At 42.3% G+C, this 19,487-nt stretch overlaps 1 protein-coding gene and 1 pseudogene across 1 annotated transcript in view; one reads left to right on the top strand and one right to left on the bottom strand.

Annotated features, from left to right (window-relative positions):
* HERC2 (HECT and RLD domain containing E3 ubiquitin protein ligase 2) overlaps positions 1 to 19,487 on the top strand; it is a 242,558-nt gene that overhangs the window by 26,994 nt on the left and 196,077 nt on the right. Inside the window, 1 exon segment of the mRNA XM_070463934.1 lies at positions 17,345 to 17,482. Coding sequence (XP_070320035.1) covers positions 17,345 to 17,482 — 138 coding nt within the window.
* Positions 3,493 to 4,563, bottom strand: LOC110143782 (45 kDa calcium-binding protein-like; annotated as a pseudogene).

The raw sequence follows: 19,487 nt of genomic DNA, 5'->3' as shown, positions 1-19,487 counted from the left end.
TCATCTTCTGCCACCCCTTCTCCTCCTGTGCTCAATTTTTTCCCAGCATCAGAGCCTTTCTAATAAGTAGGCTCTTTGCATCAGGTGCCCAAAGTATTGGAGCTTCAGCTTCAGTCCTTCCAATGAATAGTCAAGATTGATTTCCTTTGGGATTGACTGGATGTCAATCCAGTGTTGATGTGGATCGGATTTCCCTGGTTCTCCAGTGGTTAAAACTTTGAACTGCTAATGCAGGGGCCCTGGGTTTGATCCCTGATTGTGAAACTGAGACCCTACATGCATGCAACTAGGGATGGCGAGGAGTTGACATGGATGGACTTCAGAATATTTAAGGTTAAATGTAAGTTCTGATTAAGACAGAGGTTTTGTTCTTTGAACTAACTGAAGAAATTGAGGGAAGGTTTGTTTATTATGTTATAAATGGATTTTCTTACTGCCTCCAAATAAAGTGGTTCTTGTTAAAAAATCTCCCCTATAGTTGTGAACATATAAACTTTTCAAAATAGATAATAGTAGAAGATCTGTGTTCAATTTTTATTATTTTTTCTTTTCCATTATAGTTATTACAAGATATCAAATACAGTACCCTGTACTACACAGTAGGATCTTGTTGTTTATCTAGTTTATCCCCTTCTCCTTTCCCCTTTGGTAACCATACATTTTCTGTGTCTGAATTTGTTTCTGGTTTGTAAATAAGTTCATCAATATTTATTACATTTTAAATCAACATTTAAAATCACATTATGTGAAAATATGTTTGCTAGAAATACTGCTTTTATCCATTTTTACTTTACCTGAAACAATGATCAGACTTTGTACAGTGTCTCTATAGCCACTTTAGAATAGAATTTGTCATAAAATTAAAAGAAAAACAACCTATATTGCATACCTAGGTAATAGCATTCAAAAGCTAACATGGAGTTTTCAGTAAAGAGTGAGTTTCTTCCCAGTCCTGTTCTTTTTTTTTTTTTCTTGTCAGGTTTAGGGATGCTCTTAGGGGTATTACATAAATAAAATGAGCTAGACATAATAAATGTTGCACTGTTTTTTTGATATGCAATGGAGCCAAGGGAAATTTTAATGGCCACTTTTGTGTTTGTGTTCCATTAGAAAATTTTGATACCTAATATCTCTTAAGATTGTACTTTTTTGTAAATATAAAAAAATTTCAGTGTCATACAAAAACATGTATCTCTTTTTCAGTTTAGTTCAGTTGCTCAATTGTGTCCGACTCTTCTTGGAACCCCGTGGACTGCAGCACACCAGGCTTCCCTGTCTGTCACCAACTCCCAGAGCCTACTCAAACTCATATCCATTGTGTTGGTGATGCCATCCAACCATCTCATCCTCTCTCGTACCCTCCTCTTCCCCCCACCTTCAGTCTTTCCCAGGATCAGGGTCTTTTCAAATGAGTCAGTTCTTTGCATCAGGTGGCCAAACTATTGGAGCTTCAGCTTCAGCATCAGTCCTTCCAATGAATGTTCAGGACTGATTTCCTTTAGGATTGACTGGTTTGATTTCCTTGCAGTCCAAGCAGTTCTCCAAGAGTCTTCTCCAACACCACAGTTCAAAAGATCAATTCTTCGGCACTCAGCTTTCTTTATAGTACAGCTCTCACCTCCATATGTGACTACTGGAAAAACCATAGCTTTGATTAGACGGATCTTTATTGGTAATGTCTGTGCTTTTTAATATGCTCTTTAGGTTTTTCATAGCTTTTCTTCCAAGAAGCAAGCCTCTTTTAATTTCATGTCTGTCCTCGTCATCTGCAGTGTTTTCAGAGCCCAAAATATAAAGTCTGTCACTGTTTCCATTGTTTCCCCATCTATTTGCCATGAAGTGATGGGACCAGAAGCCATGATCTTAATTTTTTGAATGTTGAGTTTTAAGTCAACTTTTTCACTCTCCTCTTTCACTTTCATCAAGAGGCTCTTTAGTTTTTCTTCACTTTCTGCCATAAGGGTGGTGTCATCTGCATATCTGAGGTTATTGATATTTCTCCTGGCAATCTTGATTTCAGCTTGTGCTTCATTCAGCCCAGCATTTCTCATGATGTATTCTGCATATGAGTTAAATAAGTAGGGTGATGATATACAACCTTGATGTACTCCTTTCCCAGTTTGGAACCAGTCTGTTCCATGTCTAGTTTTAACTGTTGCTTCTTGACCTGCATACAGATTTCTCAGGAGGCAGGTCAGGTGGTCTGATATTCCCATCTCTTTAAGAATTTTCCACATTTGTTGTGATCCACACAGTCAAAGGCTTTGGCATAGTCAATAAAGCAAAAGTAGATGTTTTCCTGGAACTTTCTTGCTTTGTTGATGATCCAGCAGATGTTGGCAATTTCATCTCTGGTTCCTCTGCCTTTTCTAAATCCAGCTTGAACATCTGGAAGTTCTCGGTTCATATACTGTTGAAGTCTGGCTTGGAGGATTTTGAGCATTACTTTGCTAGTGTGTGAGATGAGTGCAATTGTGTAGTAATTTGAGCATTCTTTGGCATTGCCTTTTTTTGGGATTGAAATGAAACTGACCTATTTCCAGTCCTGTGGCCACTGCTGAGTTTTCCAGATTTCTTGACATGTTGAATGGAGCACTTTCATAGCATCATCTTTCAGGATTTGAAATAGCTCAACTGGAATTCCATCACCTCCACTAGCTTTGTTTGTAGTGATGCTTCCTAAGGCCCACTTGACTTAGGAAGGTACTACAGGGTGTCTGACTCTAGGTGAGTGATCACACCATGTGGTTATCTGGGTCATGAAGATCTTTTTGGTATAGTTCTCTGTGTTATTGCCACCTCTTAATATCTTCTGCTTCTGTTAAGTACCATTTCTGTCCTTTATTGAGCCCATCTTTGCATGAAATGTTCCCTTGGTATCTCTAATTTTCTTGACAAGATCTCTAGTCTTTCCCATTCTATTGTTTTCCTCTATTTCTTTGCACTGATCGCTGAGAAAGGCTTTCTTATCTCTCCTTGCTATTCTTTGGAACTCTGCATTCAAATGGGTGTATCTTTCTTTTTCTCCTTTGCTTTTCACTTCTCTTCTTTTCTCAGCTATTTGTAAGGCCTCCTCAGGCAGCCATTTTGCTTTTTTGCATTTCTTTTTCCTGGGGATGGTCTTTTTTTTTTTTTTTTTTTTAAATATTTTGAAGTAAATTAATGTGATTCCTGTCACCAATATTCATGCTCCTCAGAGACTGAAGGCCATGGGCTGGCAGCTCTCACAGCCCTACCCAGCACCCCACCCCACCCTGGCCACTGGCTGCCGGTTTCCAGCAAAGCTTCACCTTTCAGTTTTCGAGGGAACAGCAGGAGCTTCGTCGTTTCCCACGGTGGGGGAGCCCGCCACCCTGCTGTGGTCAGTGCCTCTGGCAGCAGGGTTGTGAGTTCTCAGAAGCGAGATGCAGCGATTACACTGGAATCAAGAGTGCGTGCCCCCCGCGAGGTGCTGTGGGGTGTGCGGAGGGGGGCGGGGGATGCGGCGGTGTCTCAGAACTCCTCGTGCACACTGCGGGCGTAGTCCACCAGCTTGCTGACCGTGAAGAACTGACTGTACTTCAGCACCTCCTCGGGCTCCAGGTAGTGATTCTGGCTCTCTTCAGCGATAGCGATCATCTGCTTGGCCTCATTGAGGGCGCTGAACTCGTTCATGGGGTCCATGTAGTCCTCCAACTCTGCCATAGTCACGATCCCGTTGTGGTTGGCGTCAATCAGCTCCTCGAACTCTCTCTTCCTATCCCGCACCCAGCCGTCATCAACATCCTGGCCCTGCTGGTTCTCCACGGTGCCCACGGGCAGAGAGATGAACTCAGACAGCGAGAGCTTCTTGTCACCGTCCTGGTCCAGGTCCCGGATGATCTCCTTGACCATGAACTGCAGCATGCTGTGGCTGTGCTCGGAGTTCAGGAAGGACAGGAACTCGCTCTCCGTCAGCAGCAGGTCTGGGGGCGGGTTGTCCGCCAGATACCAGCAGTCTTTGAGGTTCTCCAGGACTTCCTGTGTCTCCTCATCGATGTTCAGGTCCCACTTATTCTTTATCTTTTCAGCAACTTCTCTCTCATTGTGGCCTTTGGTCGCCAAAAACTTCACCTTGTACTTATCCCAAGATACGTGCCTGTCACCATCGGGGTCCACGGCTCGTAAGTACACCCTGCTCTTGGCAACAGTCTCCTGGAAGTTCTCAGCCGTCTTCTGCATGATCCAGTTCTGCATTTCCTTGGCGCTGATCCTCCTGTCGGTGTTCAAATCCACCTTGGAGAAGATGACCATCAGCTTCCTCCGGCTCTTCCGAGGCTCTGCGTCCTCCTCAAAGTCAATCAATGTCCTTGCCCAGGAAGACCTCCTGGTGGAAATCTTTGTTGAGGAGCCTGTCCATCTCCAGCTTCACCCCGTTCAGATGGTCCGGGGGTAGGATCTCATTTTCCTCCCTATTACCTGCTCTCTCTAGAGCAGACGAGTGGTTGGCAGGCCGGGCAGACGCATCCATGAGAAGGACAATGCCCAGGAGCCAGGGGCAACAAGGAGCCCCAGGCCGCAGAGGGGAGCCTGCCTGGAGGCCATGGCCGCTGGGCTCTGTGCTGCGGGACAGGCTGCAAGTGTGGCCAGGAGCGGCCTCCCTCCCCTCACCCAGGATCCGCGAGCGCGGCCTGAGCGCCCTCTACGCCTCCAACGGGCCTCCGCTTAGGCCCCAGCCATCTTTCTTCCCCTGGGGATGGTCTTGATCCCTGTCTCATGTACAGTGTCCTAAACTTCTGTCCATAGTTCATCAGGCACTCTGTCTATCAGAGCTAGTCCCTTAAATCTATTTGTCACTTCTATTATATAATCATAAGGGATTTGATTTAGGTCATACCTGGATAGTTTAGTGGTTTTCCCCACTTTCTTCAATTCTGAATTTGGCAATAAGGAGTTCATGATATGAGCCACAGTTGGCTCCCAGTCTTGTGTTTGCTGACTGTATAGAGCTTTTCCATCTTTGACTGCAAAGAATATAATCAGTCTGATTTCAGTGTTGGTCATCTGGTGATGTCCATGTGTAGAGTCTTCTTTTGTGTTGTTGTATGGAAAATTCTGAAAGAGATGGGAATACCAGACCACCTGACCTGCCTCTTGAGAAACCTGTATGCAGGTCATGCAGGTCAGGAAGCAACAGTTAGAACTGGACATGGAACAACAAACTGCTTCCAAATAGGAAACTCCAAATGGGTGGTACGTCAAGGCTGTATATTGTCACCCTGCTTATTTAACTTATATGCAGAGTACATCATGAGAAACGCTGGGCTGGAAGAAGCACAAGCTGGAATCAAGATTGCCAGGAGAAATATCAATAACCTCAGATATGCAGATGACACCATCCTTATGGCAGAAAGTGAAGAAGAACTAAAGAGCTTCTTGATGAAAGTGAAAGAGGAGAGTGAAAAAGTTGGCTTAAAACTCAACATTCAGAAAACTAAGATCATGGCATCTGGTCCCATCACTTCATGGCAAATAGATGGGGAAACAATGGAAACAGAGACTCTTTTTTTGGGGTTCCAGAATCACTGCAGATCGTGTTTGCAGACATGAAATTAAGAGACACTTACTCCTTGGAAGGCAAGTTATGACCAACCTAGATAGCATATTAAAAAGCAGAGACATTACTGATTGCCAACAAAGGTCCATCTAGTCAAGGCTATGGTTTTTCTAGTAGTCATGTATGGATGTGAGAGTTGGACTATAAAGAAAGCTGAGCACCAAAGAATTGATGCTTTTGAACTGTGGTATTGGAGAAGACTCTTGAGAGTCCCTTGGACTGCAAGGAGATCCAACCAGTTCTCAGTCCTGAATATTCATTGAAAGGACTGATGTTGAAGCTGAAACTCCAATACTTTGGCCACCTGATGCAAAGAGCTGACTCATTTGAAAAGACCCTGATGTTGGGAAAGATTGAGGGCAGGAGAAGAAGGGGACGACAGAGGATGAGATGGCTGGATGGCATCACCGACTCAATGGACATGAGTTTGGGTAGGCTCCAGGAGTTGGTGATGGACAGGGAGACCTGGTGTGCTCATGGGGTTGCAAGGAGTCGGACACACCTGAGCGACCAAACTGAACTAAACTGAATAGAGCTTCTTCATCTTTGGCTGCAAAAATATAGTCAGTCGGATTTCAGTATTGACCATCTAGTGATGTCCATGTATAGTGTCTTCTCTTGTGTTGTTGCGAGAGGGTGTTTGCTATGACCAGTGTGTTCTTGGCAAAACTCTGTTAGTCTTTGACCTGCTTCGTTTTGTACTCCAAGGCCATTTGCCTGTTACTCCAGGTGTCTCTTGACTTCCTACTTTTACATTCCAGTCCCCTATAATGAAGAGGACATCTTTTTTGAGTGTTAGTTCTAGAAGGTCTTGTAGGTCTTCATAGAACTGTTCAACTTCAGCTTCTTCAGCATTACTGGTCAGGGCATAGACTTGGATTACTGTGATATTGAATGGTTTGCCTTGGAAACGAACAGAGATCATTCTGTTGTTTTTGAGATTGCATCCAAGTATTGCATTTCAGACTCTTTTGTTGACTATGATGGCTACTCCATTTCTTCTAAGGGATTCTTGCCCACAGTAGTAGATATAATGGTCATCTGAATTAAATTCACCCATTCTGGTCCATTTTAGTTCACTGATTCCTAAAATGTTGATGTTCATTCTTGCCATCTCCTGTTTGATCACTTCCAATTTGCCTTGACTCATGGACCTAACATTCCAGGTTCCTGTGCAGTATTGCTCTTTACAGCATCAGACTTTACTTCCATCACCATCACATCCACAGCTGGGTGTTGTTTTTGCTTTGGCTCCATCTCTTCATTCTTTCTGGAGTTATTTCTCCACTGGTCTCCAGTAGCATATTGGGCACCTACCGACCTGGGGAGTTCATCTTTCAGTGTCATACCTTTTTGCCTTTTCATACTGTTCATGGGGTTCTGAAAGCAAGAATACTGGGTTGCCATTCCCTTCTCCAGTGGACCACATTTCATCAGAACTCTCCGCCATGACCCGTCTATCTTGGGTGGCCCTACACAGCATGGCTCATAGTTTCATTGAGCTAGACAAGGCTGTGGTCCATGTGATCAGTTTGGTTAGTTTTCTGTGATTGTGGTTCTTCATTCTGTCTGCCCTCTGATGGATAAGGATAAGAAGCTTATGGAAGCTTCCCGATGGGAAGGACTGACTGAGGGGAAACTGGGTCTTGTTCTGATGGGCAGGGCCATGCTCAGTAAATCTTGAGTCCAAATTTATGTTGATGGGCAGGGGTGTGTTCCCTCCCTGTTATTTGATCTGAGGCCAAACTATGGTGGAGGTAATGAAGATAATGGTGACCTCCTTCAGAAGGTCCCATGCACACTGTGGCACTCATTGCCCCCGACCCTGAATCAGGCCACTGCTGAATCTAGCCCCTGCCAGAGACTGCTGGATAGTGACAGGCATGTCTGGATCAGTAACTTGGGAGGTCACTGCTCCTTTCTCCTGATTCTTGGTGCGCAGAAGGTTTTGTTTGTGCCCTTAAAGAGTCTGTTTCCTCAGTCCTGTTTAAGTTCTGGCGGCTCTATGGTGGGGTTAATGGTGACCTCCACCAGGAAGTTTTATGCCATACCCATGTCTGCTGCACCCAGAGCCCCTGTGGCAGGCCACTGCTGACCCGTCCCTCCACAGGAGACACTCAGACCCACTTCTGGCTCAGTCTCTGTGGGTTGGGTGTACTTTTTGTGCCCTTTGCTCGTCCGAGCAGCTCAGGCCCCCAGGTGCTTGCTGAGCATGCTGTCCCCAGTGGGCTGTGTGTCTCACGCACCGCCCCCACTCCCGCCCCATCCCAGCCGCTCAGTTTCCCAGGTGCGCAGGGTATCTCTTCTGGAGAACTGAGCTCACCCTCAACCCTCCTGGCAGATGTCAGCTATCTGGGATCTCAGGAAGTTGTCATTAACAGCTGGGAGCCTGCTCACAGTTTGGTGGAAGATGCCATCTCTGGGGCTGAGATTGTAGCAGCCCCTTGCCTTCCAGCTCTGGCAAGCCTGCCTCTGCCCTCAGGTATTCTCTTTTGGTGTTCCCTCAGTCCTTTGTTCTGTGAGCGGGCTAGGCTATGCGTTAGGCTGTTAGGTTAGAGCCTTTCTCGGGAAAGTTTTTGTTTCCGCAGCTATAGTTAGCCGTGTATTCTGTGGGTTGTTTTTTTTTTACTCCCGGTTATGTTGCCCCTGAGATTCCAGAAGTTCCCCACACCTGTGTGTGAGTGGGCTTCCTACTGTGTGGAAACTTCTCCTGCTTCAGGACTCCCTCCCCAGGACAGGCCTCCATCCCTACCTCTGTTGTCTCTCTTTGTCTTTTGTGCTTTGTCCTACTTCCTTTCAAAGAGAACGGGCTGCCTTTCTGGGTGCCTGGTATCCTCGGCCAGTGTTCAGATGTTGTCTGGTGGAAGTTGCTCAGCATTCAAATGATCTTTTGATGAATTTGTGGGGGAGAAAGTGGTCTCCCTGTCCTATTCCTCCACCATCTTAAAGTATCTCCTTTTAGTTTTAATTAATTTTATTAATTGAGATCTTTAGTGTAATGGTTTATTTTATGTATCAACTTTGCCAAGCCATGTTGTCCAGATATTTGTTTGATTAAATATTATTCTGGATGTTTCTATGAATATGAATTTTGAATGAAATTCACATGTAAATCCATGGACTTTGAGTAAAGCAAATGACACTTCATAATGTGGGTGGGCCTCATCCAGTCACTTGCAGAGCCTGACTAGAGAAAAGAGTAACTTTCTTCCAGCAAGAAGAAACTTTCCCTCCAGATTGCTTTTGGACTCAAAACTGTACATCAAGTGTTCCTTGGTCCCCAGCCTGCTTGCTTTCTCTTCAGTTTTTGGAGTTGAACTTCTGCCATTGTGGAAGCCAATTCCTTAAAATAAATCAGTCTCCCCCTGCCACCAACACACGTGTACCCACCCCCATCCCCCACTCCTGTTTCACTTTTATGGAGAATTTTCAGTAATACATTTAGATTGTTATTGTTCAGTCACTAAGTCATGTCTGACTTTGCGACCCCAGGGACTGTAGCACAGTCCGGAGGCTCTGTCCTCTGCTTTCTCCTGGACTTTGCTTAAATTCATGTCCATTGAGTTGGTGATGCCATTTAACCATCTCATTCTCTGTTACCCACTTCTCCTGCCCTCGCTCGTTCCCAGCATCAGATTCTTTTCTAGTGCATCGGCTCTTCCCATCACATGGCCAAAATATTGGAGCTTCAGCAAAGGTTCTTCCAGTGAATATTCAGGTTAATTTCCTTTAGGATTGACTGGTTTGATCTCCTTGCTGACCAAGGGACTCTCAAGAGCCTTCTCCAACTCCACAGTTCAAAAATCAATTCTTCCGTGCTCAGCCTTCTTTATGGTCCAACTCTCACATCAGTACATGACTAATGGAAAAACCACAGCTTTGACTGTATGACCATTGTCAGCAAAGTGATGACTCTGACTTTTAATACACTGTCTAGGTTTGTCATAATTTTCCTTCCAAGGAGCAAGCATCTTTTAATTTCATGACTGCAGTCATCATCTGCAGTGATTTTGGAGCCCAAGAAAATAAACGTCTCACTGTTTCCATTTTTCCCCCATCTATTTGCCATGAAGTGATGGCCCAGATGTCATGATCTTAGTTGTTTGAATGTTGAGTTTTAAGCCAGCTTTTTTCACTCTCCTCTTTCACTCTCAAGAGGCTCTTTAGTTCTCTTCACTTTCAGCCATTAAGTGGTATCATCTACATATCAAAGTTGTTGATATTTCTCTTGGCGTTTTCATTTTTGGCTGCAAAGAACATAATCAGATTTCAATGTTGACCATCTGGCAATGTCCATATGTAGAGTCGTCTCTTAGGTTGTTGGAATAGGGTGTTTGCTATGATCAGCGTGTTCTCTTGACAAAACTGTTAGCCTTTGCCCAGCTTCATTTTATCTTCCAAGGCCAACCTTGCCTGTTATTCTGGGTATCTCTTGACTTCTTGCTTTTGCATTCCAATCCCCTATGATGAAATGGACATCTTTTTTTGGTATTAGTTTTAGAAGGTGTTGTGGGTTTCATAAGACTGCTCAACTTTGCCTTCTTCGGCATCAGTGGTTGGGGAGTAAACTTGCATTACTGTCGTGTTGGATGGTTTGCCTTGGAAATGAACCAAGATCATTCTGTCATTTTTGAGATTGCACCCAAGTACTGCATTTTGGACTCTTTTTGTTGACTGTGAGGGCTACTCCATTTCTTCTAAGGGATTCTTGCCCACAGTATTAAATATAATGGTCATCTCAGTTAAATTCTCCCATTCCTGTCCAGTTTAGTTCACTGATTCCTAAGGTGTTAATGTTCAGTCTTTCCATCTCCTGCTTGACCACTTCCAATTTGCCTTGATTCATGGGCCTAACATTCCAAGTTCCTGTGCAATATTGTTCTTTACAGCATCAGACTTTATTTTCACCTCCAGACACCTCCACAGATGAGCATTGTTTCCACCTAGGCCCCGCTGTTTCATTCTTTAATTGCCGTCTGCTCTTCCCCAGTAGCATATTGGACATCTTCCAACCTGGGGGGGTCATCTATCATTGTATATTGGACATCTTCCCACCTAGGGGGGCTCATCTTTTGGTGTCGTATCTTTTTAAAAGCCTTTTCATGTTCTCCGTGGCGTTCTCCAGGCAAGATTACTGGAGTGGGTTGCCTTTTCTCCTCCAGTGGACCATGTTTTGTCAGAACCCTTCACTGTGACCTGTCTGTCTTGGGTGACCTGGCATGGTTTTGGTCATAGATTCATTGTGTTATGCAAGCCACTTCACAACAACAAGGCTGTGATCCATGAAGGGGAACGTTCTTAGATACCTATAGTTTTTTTTTTTTAATTATGATCTTTTTTAAAATTAATTAATTAATTTTTTATTAGTTGGAGGCTAATTACTTTACATCATTACAGTAGTTTTTGTCATACATTGAAATGAATTAGCCATGGATTTACATGTATTCCCCATCCCGGTCCCCCCTCCCACCTCCCTTTCCACCCGATCCCTCTGGGTCTTCCCAGTGCACCAGGCCCGAGCACTTGTCTCACGCACCCAACCTGGGCTGGTGATCTGTTTCACCCTAGATAATATACATGTTTCAATGCTGTTCTCTTGAAACATCCCACCCTCGCCTTCTCGCAGAGTCCACAAGTCTGTTCTATACATCTGAGTCTCTTTTCCTGTTTTGCATATAGGGTTATCGTTACCCTCTTTCTAAATTCCATATATATGTGTTAGTATACTGTAATGGTCTTTATCTTTCTGGCTTACTTCACTCTGTATAATGGGCTCCAGTTTCATCCATCTCATTAGAACTGATTCAAATGAATTCTTTTCAATGGCTGAGTAATATTCCATGGTGTATATGTACCACAGCTTCCTCATCCATTCGTCTGCTGATGGGCATCTGGGTTGCTTCCATGTCCTGGCTATTATAAACAGTGCTGCGATGAACATTGGGGTGCACGTGTCTCTTTCAGATCTGGTTTCCTCGGTGTGTATGCCCAGAAGTGGGATTGCTGGGTCATATGGCAGTTCTATTTCCAGCTTTTTAAGAAATCTCCACACTGTTCTCCATAGTGGCTGTACTAGTTTGCATTCCCACCAACAGTGTAAGAGGGTTCCCTTTTCTCCACACCCTCTCCAGCATTTATTGCTTGTAGACTTTTGGATAGCAGCCATCCTGACTGGCGTATAATGGTACCTCATTGTGGTTTTGATTTGCATTTCTCTGATAATGAGTGATGTTGAGCATCTTTTCATGTGTTTGTTAGCCATCTGTATGTCTTCCTTGGAGAAATGTCTGTTGAGTTCTTTGGCCCATTTTTGGATTGGGTCATTTATTTTTCTGGAGTTGAGCTGGAGGAGTTGCTTGTATATTTTTGAGATTAATCCTTTGTCTGTTGCTTCGTTTGCTATTATTTTCTCCCAATCTGAGGGCTGTCTTTTCACCTTGCTTATAGTTTCCTTTGTTGTGCAAAAGCTTTTAAGTTTCATTAGGTCCCATTTGTTTATTTTTGCTTGATCTTTTTTTTTTTTTTTTTTTTTAAATTGAGAAGCCTGTATTAGTGAACAAGCTTTCTTCAAGGTAGAGATTAAAGTGAAAATAAAACACAGTTGAACTTTTGTTGAGCAGCAGGAGTCTCTGACGGTGGCCCTGGGCTGTTTTAGGAGTGCTGCTCCAGCTGTGGCCCCTGCCTGTGTGGGGAGACCTGCACAGAGGGGCTGCCTGTACCTCTAGCCTGCTGCTTACCCTGGACCTCAAGCATAGTGACTAAACAAGAACTCCTCTTTCTGTAGGTCCTACACCTAGCACCTTCTGACAGCGCTTTGAGAGGAAATCTCTTCGGGTGGTTGTGAGAAATCTTACTGTACTAGAACAGGAGAGTGTTAGGGTCTTCTAGTCCTTGTTTCATCTCCTGAAACCTGCTCTTCCCCTGCAGGGAGGGCGTTACCCTGGAGCCTTAGGAAGGTCAGCCCCCCCACTCCCCTGTCCCCATCTTTCCGTAATCTGTGGGGTGTGTGTGTTCCATAGCAGTTCTGCTCTGTTTGTTTGCTCTCTGTAAACTTTGAGCCCTGTGCTGATGGAGAGAAGAGGTGACATGCTTAACCTGTTGTCTCAGAGCCGGTTGTGGAGCTCTCCTTGCTGGTTTTTGTATCCTCAAGTGACTTCCTCCTGCTTTTGCTGTTGTAAATGTTCTTGTTTATGCTCCTGAGAGTAAAACTGGTGCTTCTTCTCTGCTTCCTGGTGATGAAAGGTTATATTGCTGATGTTACCTGAGCATTTTGTGTTCTTTTTTATTTGTAATATTTATAATGAGGTTTGCATCAGAGGTTGGCAGACTTTCTCTAAAGGGCCAGGGGACCCACTTTTGGGACCCTGCAGTTGTGCCAAAGCAGCCATACACAAAACTCAGTAAACATTGAAATGTGAAGTTTTTATAATGTTTTCGTTAGAAAATATTCTTTTGATTACTTTTCAACCATTTAAGAATGTGAAATCTTTTCTAAGCTTTCAGACCATACATAAGCCAGCTTCAGGCTGGAGTTTGCCCCCAGCCTTGTAGGCAGACCCTATGGGTGAATAGGGCCTAGCAGTTACAGCCTACACTGCATTCTAGCCCAAGCTCTTTGCCTGAACTGTACTGTGAGATGCAGTGTCTTCTGCGTCTGTGAACAGGAGACAGAAGCCTGCCTGCTGGAAAAATTGTTTTGTAAGGATTAAAAAGAATAACGCTCTGCTGTATGGCCAGGCACTTTGTATTGTACACTTCAGCTTATTTTCACTTTCCTCGTGCTGTTTCATTTTTGTCCCCCTTCTTAAGTCCTGCCTTTTTGAAATGTGGTCTGTCTTGGTGAATATTCAATGTATACTTCAAAAAGAAGGCGTGTTCTACTCTTGTTGATGCCTTGTTGTATAAAGTGTTGATCACATCTGTTTGGTTTATGCTTGTGATTTTCAACTCCTTATCAGTGCTGGTTTTCTCTCTGCTTGTTTTGTTACTGACAGGGCAGTGTTGGTATCTCTAACATAATTGTGGATTTGTCCATTTTTCCTTTTAGTTCTTGTTTTGTATGTTTTGGGGCTTTATTTTGACTTCATACACATGTAAGCTTGTTATGTTTTCTTTGGTGAATTTACTGATTTATGATTATGTTATATTCCTCTTTATCGCCAGTAATTTTCTTTTCTCTGGCATCCGTTTTATATGATATTAAAATAGTCATTTCAACTTTCTTTTGATTAGTATTGTTTGGTATATATATTTTTCCATTCATTTACTTTTAATCTTCTTATATTTTTATATTCTAAGTGAGTTTTATCGAGATTGCATGTAGTTGGGTCATTTTTAGAAAATCCATTGTGACAGTCCATCTTTTGTGTTCAGGTCATTTATTGTATAATTCATGATAGTTTAGATTCTAAGACTTGTCATCTTACTGTTTGTTTTCTGTTTCTGTTTCTCTTACCTGCCTTTTTTGGATATTGGAACATTGTTTTTAAGTTGTTGCTGCCGCTCAGTCCTGTCTGACTCTTTGCCACCCCATGGAGTGCAGCACGCCAGGCTTCCCTGTCCTCCACCACCTCCCGGAGCTTTGCTAAAACTCATGTCCACTGAGTCAGTGATGCCATCCAGCCATCTCTTCCTCTGTCGTCCCCTTCTCCCTTTCAGGGTCTTTTCTAATGAGTCAGCTCTTTGCATCAGGTGGCCAAAGTATTGGAGCTTCAGCATTAGTATCAGTCCTTTCAATGCCTATTCAGGGTTGATTTCCTTTAGTATTGACTGGTTTGATCTCCTTGCAGTCAAGGGGCCTCTCAAGAGTCTTCTTTAATACGACAGTTTAAAAGCATCAATTCTTCAGTGCTCAGCTTTCTTTATGGTCCAACTCTCACGTCCATACATGACTACTGGAAAAACCATAGCTTTGACTGTATGGACCTTTTTGGCAAAGTAATGTCTCTGCTTTTTAATATGCTGTCTAGGTTTGTCATAGCTTTTCTTCCAAGGAAGAAGCAGCTTTAATTTCATGGCTGCAGTCACTGTCCACAGTGATTTTGGAGCCCAAGAAAATAGTCTGTCACTGTTTCCATTTTTTCCCCATCTATTTGCCATGAAGTGATGGGACTGGATGCCATGATCTTAGTTTTTTGAATGTTGAATTTTAAGTCAGCTTTTTCACTCTCCTCTTTCACCTCATCAAGAGGCTCTTTAGTTACATTACAAAAATGATCTATGTTTTGTTGGATTTTTTTTTGTTTTTTTCCTTTTTCTTTTGGGCCACGTTGTGTGGCTTGCAGGATCTCATTCCCTGACCAGAAACTGAACCCAAACCCTTGACAGTGAGAGTGCAGAGTCCCAACCACTGAACTGCCAGGGATTCCCTTGATATTTCTGTAAATAATAGAAGTGCCATTAACCATAGCTATGGCATGACGTTGAGAGAATGGGACATAAGTAGTATACTGTGACAAGGCCTTTTTCTTTGGCCTCAGGGGCAGAATGTTGAGTTAATTATACTTGTCAGTTCCTGACTCACTGTTTCCAAATCCATATTTTTAAGTGTTTTTCTGTCTAATTCATTTGTTTTTATGTTTTTATTTTAAATACACTAGCATTTAAAACATACTAGTATAACTAGTGTATAGTGTTCACACATTATAAGTTATGTCTGGGGTGCCTGAGATTGCTGTGAGCGTTTGTTCCCAAGTCCGCCCGGTCACAGGCCTGTGAGAGAGCTCTGTGGGCACAATGCCTGGAGGCGACTGCTGGACCTTCCGTGTGCTAGATTGCTCTTCAGGTGGGCTTGGGCTCGACTCTCCCACAGCTGTGTCTGAAGATTTGTGCCTCCAGCTCCACGTTTCTCCTGACACTTGGCATTATTTAGTTATTGGACTCATCATCGAGGGCTTATTCCCTGGCATCCGTTGTTCTAGGCAAAACTAGCTGGGGATACAGAGAGCAAAACTAGCTGGAAAAGGAATAGAAGGTCCTGCCTTGGAGCCTTTATCTTAGCTTTCTAACAATGTTCATGGGAAATAGATGGGAAACAGTGGAAACAGTGTCAGACTTTACTTTTTGGGGGCTCCAAAATCACTGCAGATGGTGATTGCAGCCATGAAATTAAAAGACACTTACTCCTTGGAAGGAAAGTTATGACCAACCTAGATAGCATATTAAAAAGCAGAGACATTACTTTGCCAACAGAGGTCCGTCTAGTCAAGGCTATGGTTTTTCCAGTGGTCATGTATGGATGTGAGAGTTGGACTGTGAAGAAAGCTGAGTGCTGAAAAACTGATGCTTTTGAACTGTGGTGTTGGAGAAGACTCTTGAGAGTCCCTTGGACTACAAGGAGATCCAACCAGTCCATCCTAAAGGAGATCAGTCCTGGGTGTTCACTGGAAGGACTGATGCTGAAGCTAAAACTCCAATACTTAGGCCACCTCATGCGAAGAGTTGACTCATTGGAAAAGACCCTGATGCTGGGAGGCAATGGGGGCAGGAGGAGAAGGGGATAACAGAGGTTGAGATGGCTGGATGGCACCACTGACTCGATGGACATGAGTCTGAGTAAACTCTGGGAGTTGGTGATGGACAGAGGGGCCTAGTCTGCTGCGATTCATGACGTTGCAGAGTCAGACACAACTGAGCGACTGAACTGAACTGAACAGTTGTGAGTTTGCTGAATGTAAAGTAATATTTCATTGTTCTAAGTTATATTTTTTTGTAAGCATGAATTTAGTATCTTTTAATGACATTAGCTTTTTGGTGTTGCTTCTGTTGGACATCTGATATTTTTCTTATAGAATGTCGGAGTTTCTTTTATCCCTTGTTGGTTTTAGATACTCTTTACTTTTTGTGATATGATACACTCTTTTTTCCACAGATTTAGATGTAATAGTGGATGCTAACTAACAACACAGGTTTGAGCTATGCAGGTCCACATATGAGCAGATTTTTTTTCAGTAGTAAGTACCATGGTACTGCGTGATTGGTGGTTTGAATTGCTGGATACCGAAGAACTGTGGATTTTTGACTGCACATGTTGTTCAAGGGTCAAGTGTCTATTTCTAATTATTATTTAGAAAATAGTTTCTATTATTTAGAAAATGGTTCATTTAGTAGCGGTCTTCTAGGATAGGATACATTTACACTTGAAGGTTAATGTTAGTTCTCTCTTAACTTGCTAAGTAAGGAGTTTCATAATAGTTTTTCTTAGGCCAACTTGTCAGTGGCCTAAAGTTGTGGTACTCCATTTACTTCTATATTGCAGCATTCCTGAATTATTATTTCAGTGGTAGTGGCCCTGTGTAACATTGGTTCTCAGTTGGTGTGGGGTAGGGCACTGTATAGAGTTGAAGATGATTTTTCAATCATATTCCCATTCCATGCCCTCCTTGCCTTGTGGACACACTGCAATTGGGAATCACTGGATAAAAACAATTAATGTTAATACAAAGACTAAGTTTTTTAGTTGAGAAATATAGTAGGAAAATAATGGAATATCTTGGAAGACATACGTCAAAGAACAGTTTGAGTGATATTTTGATTTTTCAAATTAATGGAGTCACTGGGCCGGCCATTCATTACTTCTTAAATCACACTGTTTATTATGTTGATGAGTCATGTAATTTTTTCTTCCCAGTTGTCAAGTGGTCAGCTAATGATGTGTGTTGCAACTTAACTTTTCCATTTTTTGGGTGAAAATTTGCAAAGAGACTGGCAAGTGTTATGTTACATTTAAAAAAGCAATTTATATACTTAAATTTATAAAAAATTTTCCAGATGATGGTGTTGATACTCAGATTGGAACAAAGAAAGAAGATCTGAATGACAGAGAGAAAAAAGAAGAGGAAGAAACTCCTGCACCTGTGTATCGGGCCAAGTCAATCCTAGAGAGCTGGGTATGGGGCAAGCAACCAGGTACGATGGTCTTCTGAGCTTCTCGTTCTTTGATATGAACGGTTTGGCATTCGTTTTCTAGGTAGAGTAGATGAACTTTATTTTTGTCATGGGATTTTTAAAAATTAAACCTAAATTTTTGAATGTTTAGTAGTGTGCTCAGTCACTTGGTGTGTCTGACTCTTGCCACTGTGTGGACTGTAGCCCACCAGGCTCCTCTGTCCATGGGATTTTCCTGGCAAGAGTACTGGATTGGGTTGGCATTTCCTCCTCCAAGTTTTATATTTTAGTAGACTGTGTATAACATACATTTTACCATTTCAGTCACTTTTAAGAGAGCCATTCAGTGACATTAAATACATTCACACTGTTGTATACCATCCATTTCCAGAGCCTCTTTATCTTCCCAAACTGAAACTTCCCTTTCTTACCTTGGAAATCACTTTCTGTTTTGAGGATTTTGACTAGTCTACTGCTACTGCTGCTAAGTCACTTCAGTCGTGTCCGACTCTGTGCGACCCCATCCCTGGGATTCTCCAGGCAAGAACACTGGAGTGGGTTGCCATTTCCTTCTCCAATGCATAAAAGTGAAAAGTGAAAGTGAAGTCACTCAGTCATGTCTGACTCTTTGCGACCCCATGGACTGCAGCCTACCAGGCTCCTCCGTCCATGGCGGATTTTCCAGGCAAGAGTACTGGAGTGGGGTGCCATTGCCTTCTCCGTTGACTAGTCTAGTTACCTCATTTAAGATGGTTGCCATCCAACCATCTCATCCTCTGTCGTCCCCTTCTCCTGCTTTCAATCTTTCCCAGCATCAGGGTCTTTTCCAATGAATCAGCTCTTTGCATCAGGTGACCAAAGTATTGGAGCTTCAGCATCAGTCCTTCCAGTGAATATTCAGGGTTGATTTCCTTTTGGATTGACTGGTTTGATCTCCTTACTGTCCAAGGTTAATACATGATATTTGTTTTTCTCTTCCTGACTTACTTCACTCTGTATAATAGGCTCTAGGTTCATCCACCTCAGTTCAACTGACTCAAATTTGTTCCTTTTATGGCTGAGTAATATTCCATTGTATATATGTACCATTGCACATATGTACTTCTTTATTCATTCATAGGTTGCTTCCATGTCCTGGCTATTGTAAATAGTGCCGCAACAAACATTGGGGTGCATATGTCTTTTAGAATTGTGGTTTTCTCTGCCCATTTTTTAATTGAGTTGGTTTTTTTGTTTTAATGTTGAATGAGTTTTTGTATGTTAATCCTTACTGGATATACTGTTTGTAAATATCATCTATTCAGTAGGCAGCTTTATCATTTTGTTGATAGTTTTCTTCACTGTGCAGAAGCTTTTTAGTTTGATGTAGTCCCCTTTGTTTATTTTTGCTTTTGTTTCCCTCGCCTGAGGAGACATATCCAGAAAGATATTGCTAGAACCAGTGTCAAAGAGCATATTGCCTTGTTCTTCTAGAAGTTTCATGGTTTCAGGTCTTTCATATAAGTCTTATAGTTTAAAATGAGGAAGCATGATACCTCTAGCTTTGTTCTATCTCAAAAATATTTTAACTATTTGAGATTTTTTTAATATTTCTGTACAAATTTTAGGATTATTTGTTCTAGTTCTTTGAAAAATGTCATTGAAATTTTGATAGGAGTTGCATTGAATCTGTGGATGGGTAGTATGGTCATTTAAATAATATTAATTCTTTGGTTATATGAGCACTGTATGTCTTATGTTGTAAGTTTCCTTTATCAGTGTCTTACAGTTTTTTAATTACAGTTCTTTTGCCTCCTTAGATTTGTTCCTAGCTATTTTATATATATTGATATATAAAATATATATAAATAAATATATATAAAATATATATCTATATATATATAATTTATATATATGAATATACTTATATATATTGATGCAGTTGTCAATAGGACCCTTTTTCTTAATTTCTCATTCTGATAGTTCATTGTTTGTGAATAGAAATGCAACAGGTTTGTGTTTATTAATTTTGTATCCTAAAACTTTA

This window comes from Odocoileus virginianus, unplaced genomic scaffold (genome assembly GCF_023699985.2).
Source record: "Odocoileus virginianus isolate 20LAN1187 ecotype Illinois unplaced genomic scaffold, Ovbor_1.2 Unplaced_Contig_9, whole genome shotgun sequence".
NCBI lineage: Eukaryota > Metazoa > Chordata > Mammalia > Artiodactyla > Cervidae > Odocoileus > Odocoileus virginianus.
The sequence above is the reverse complement of the archived record's forward strand: the minus strand, read 5'-3'. Positions and strand labels throughout refer to the sequence as shown.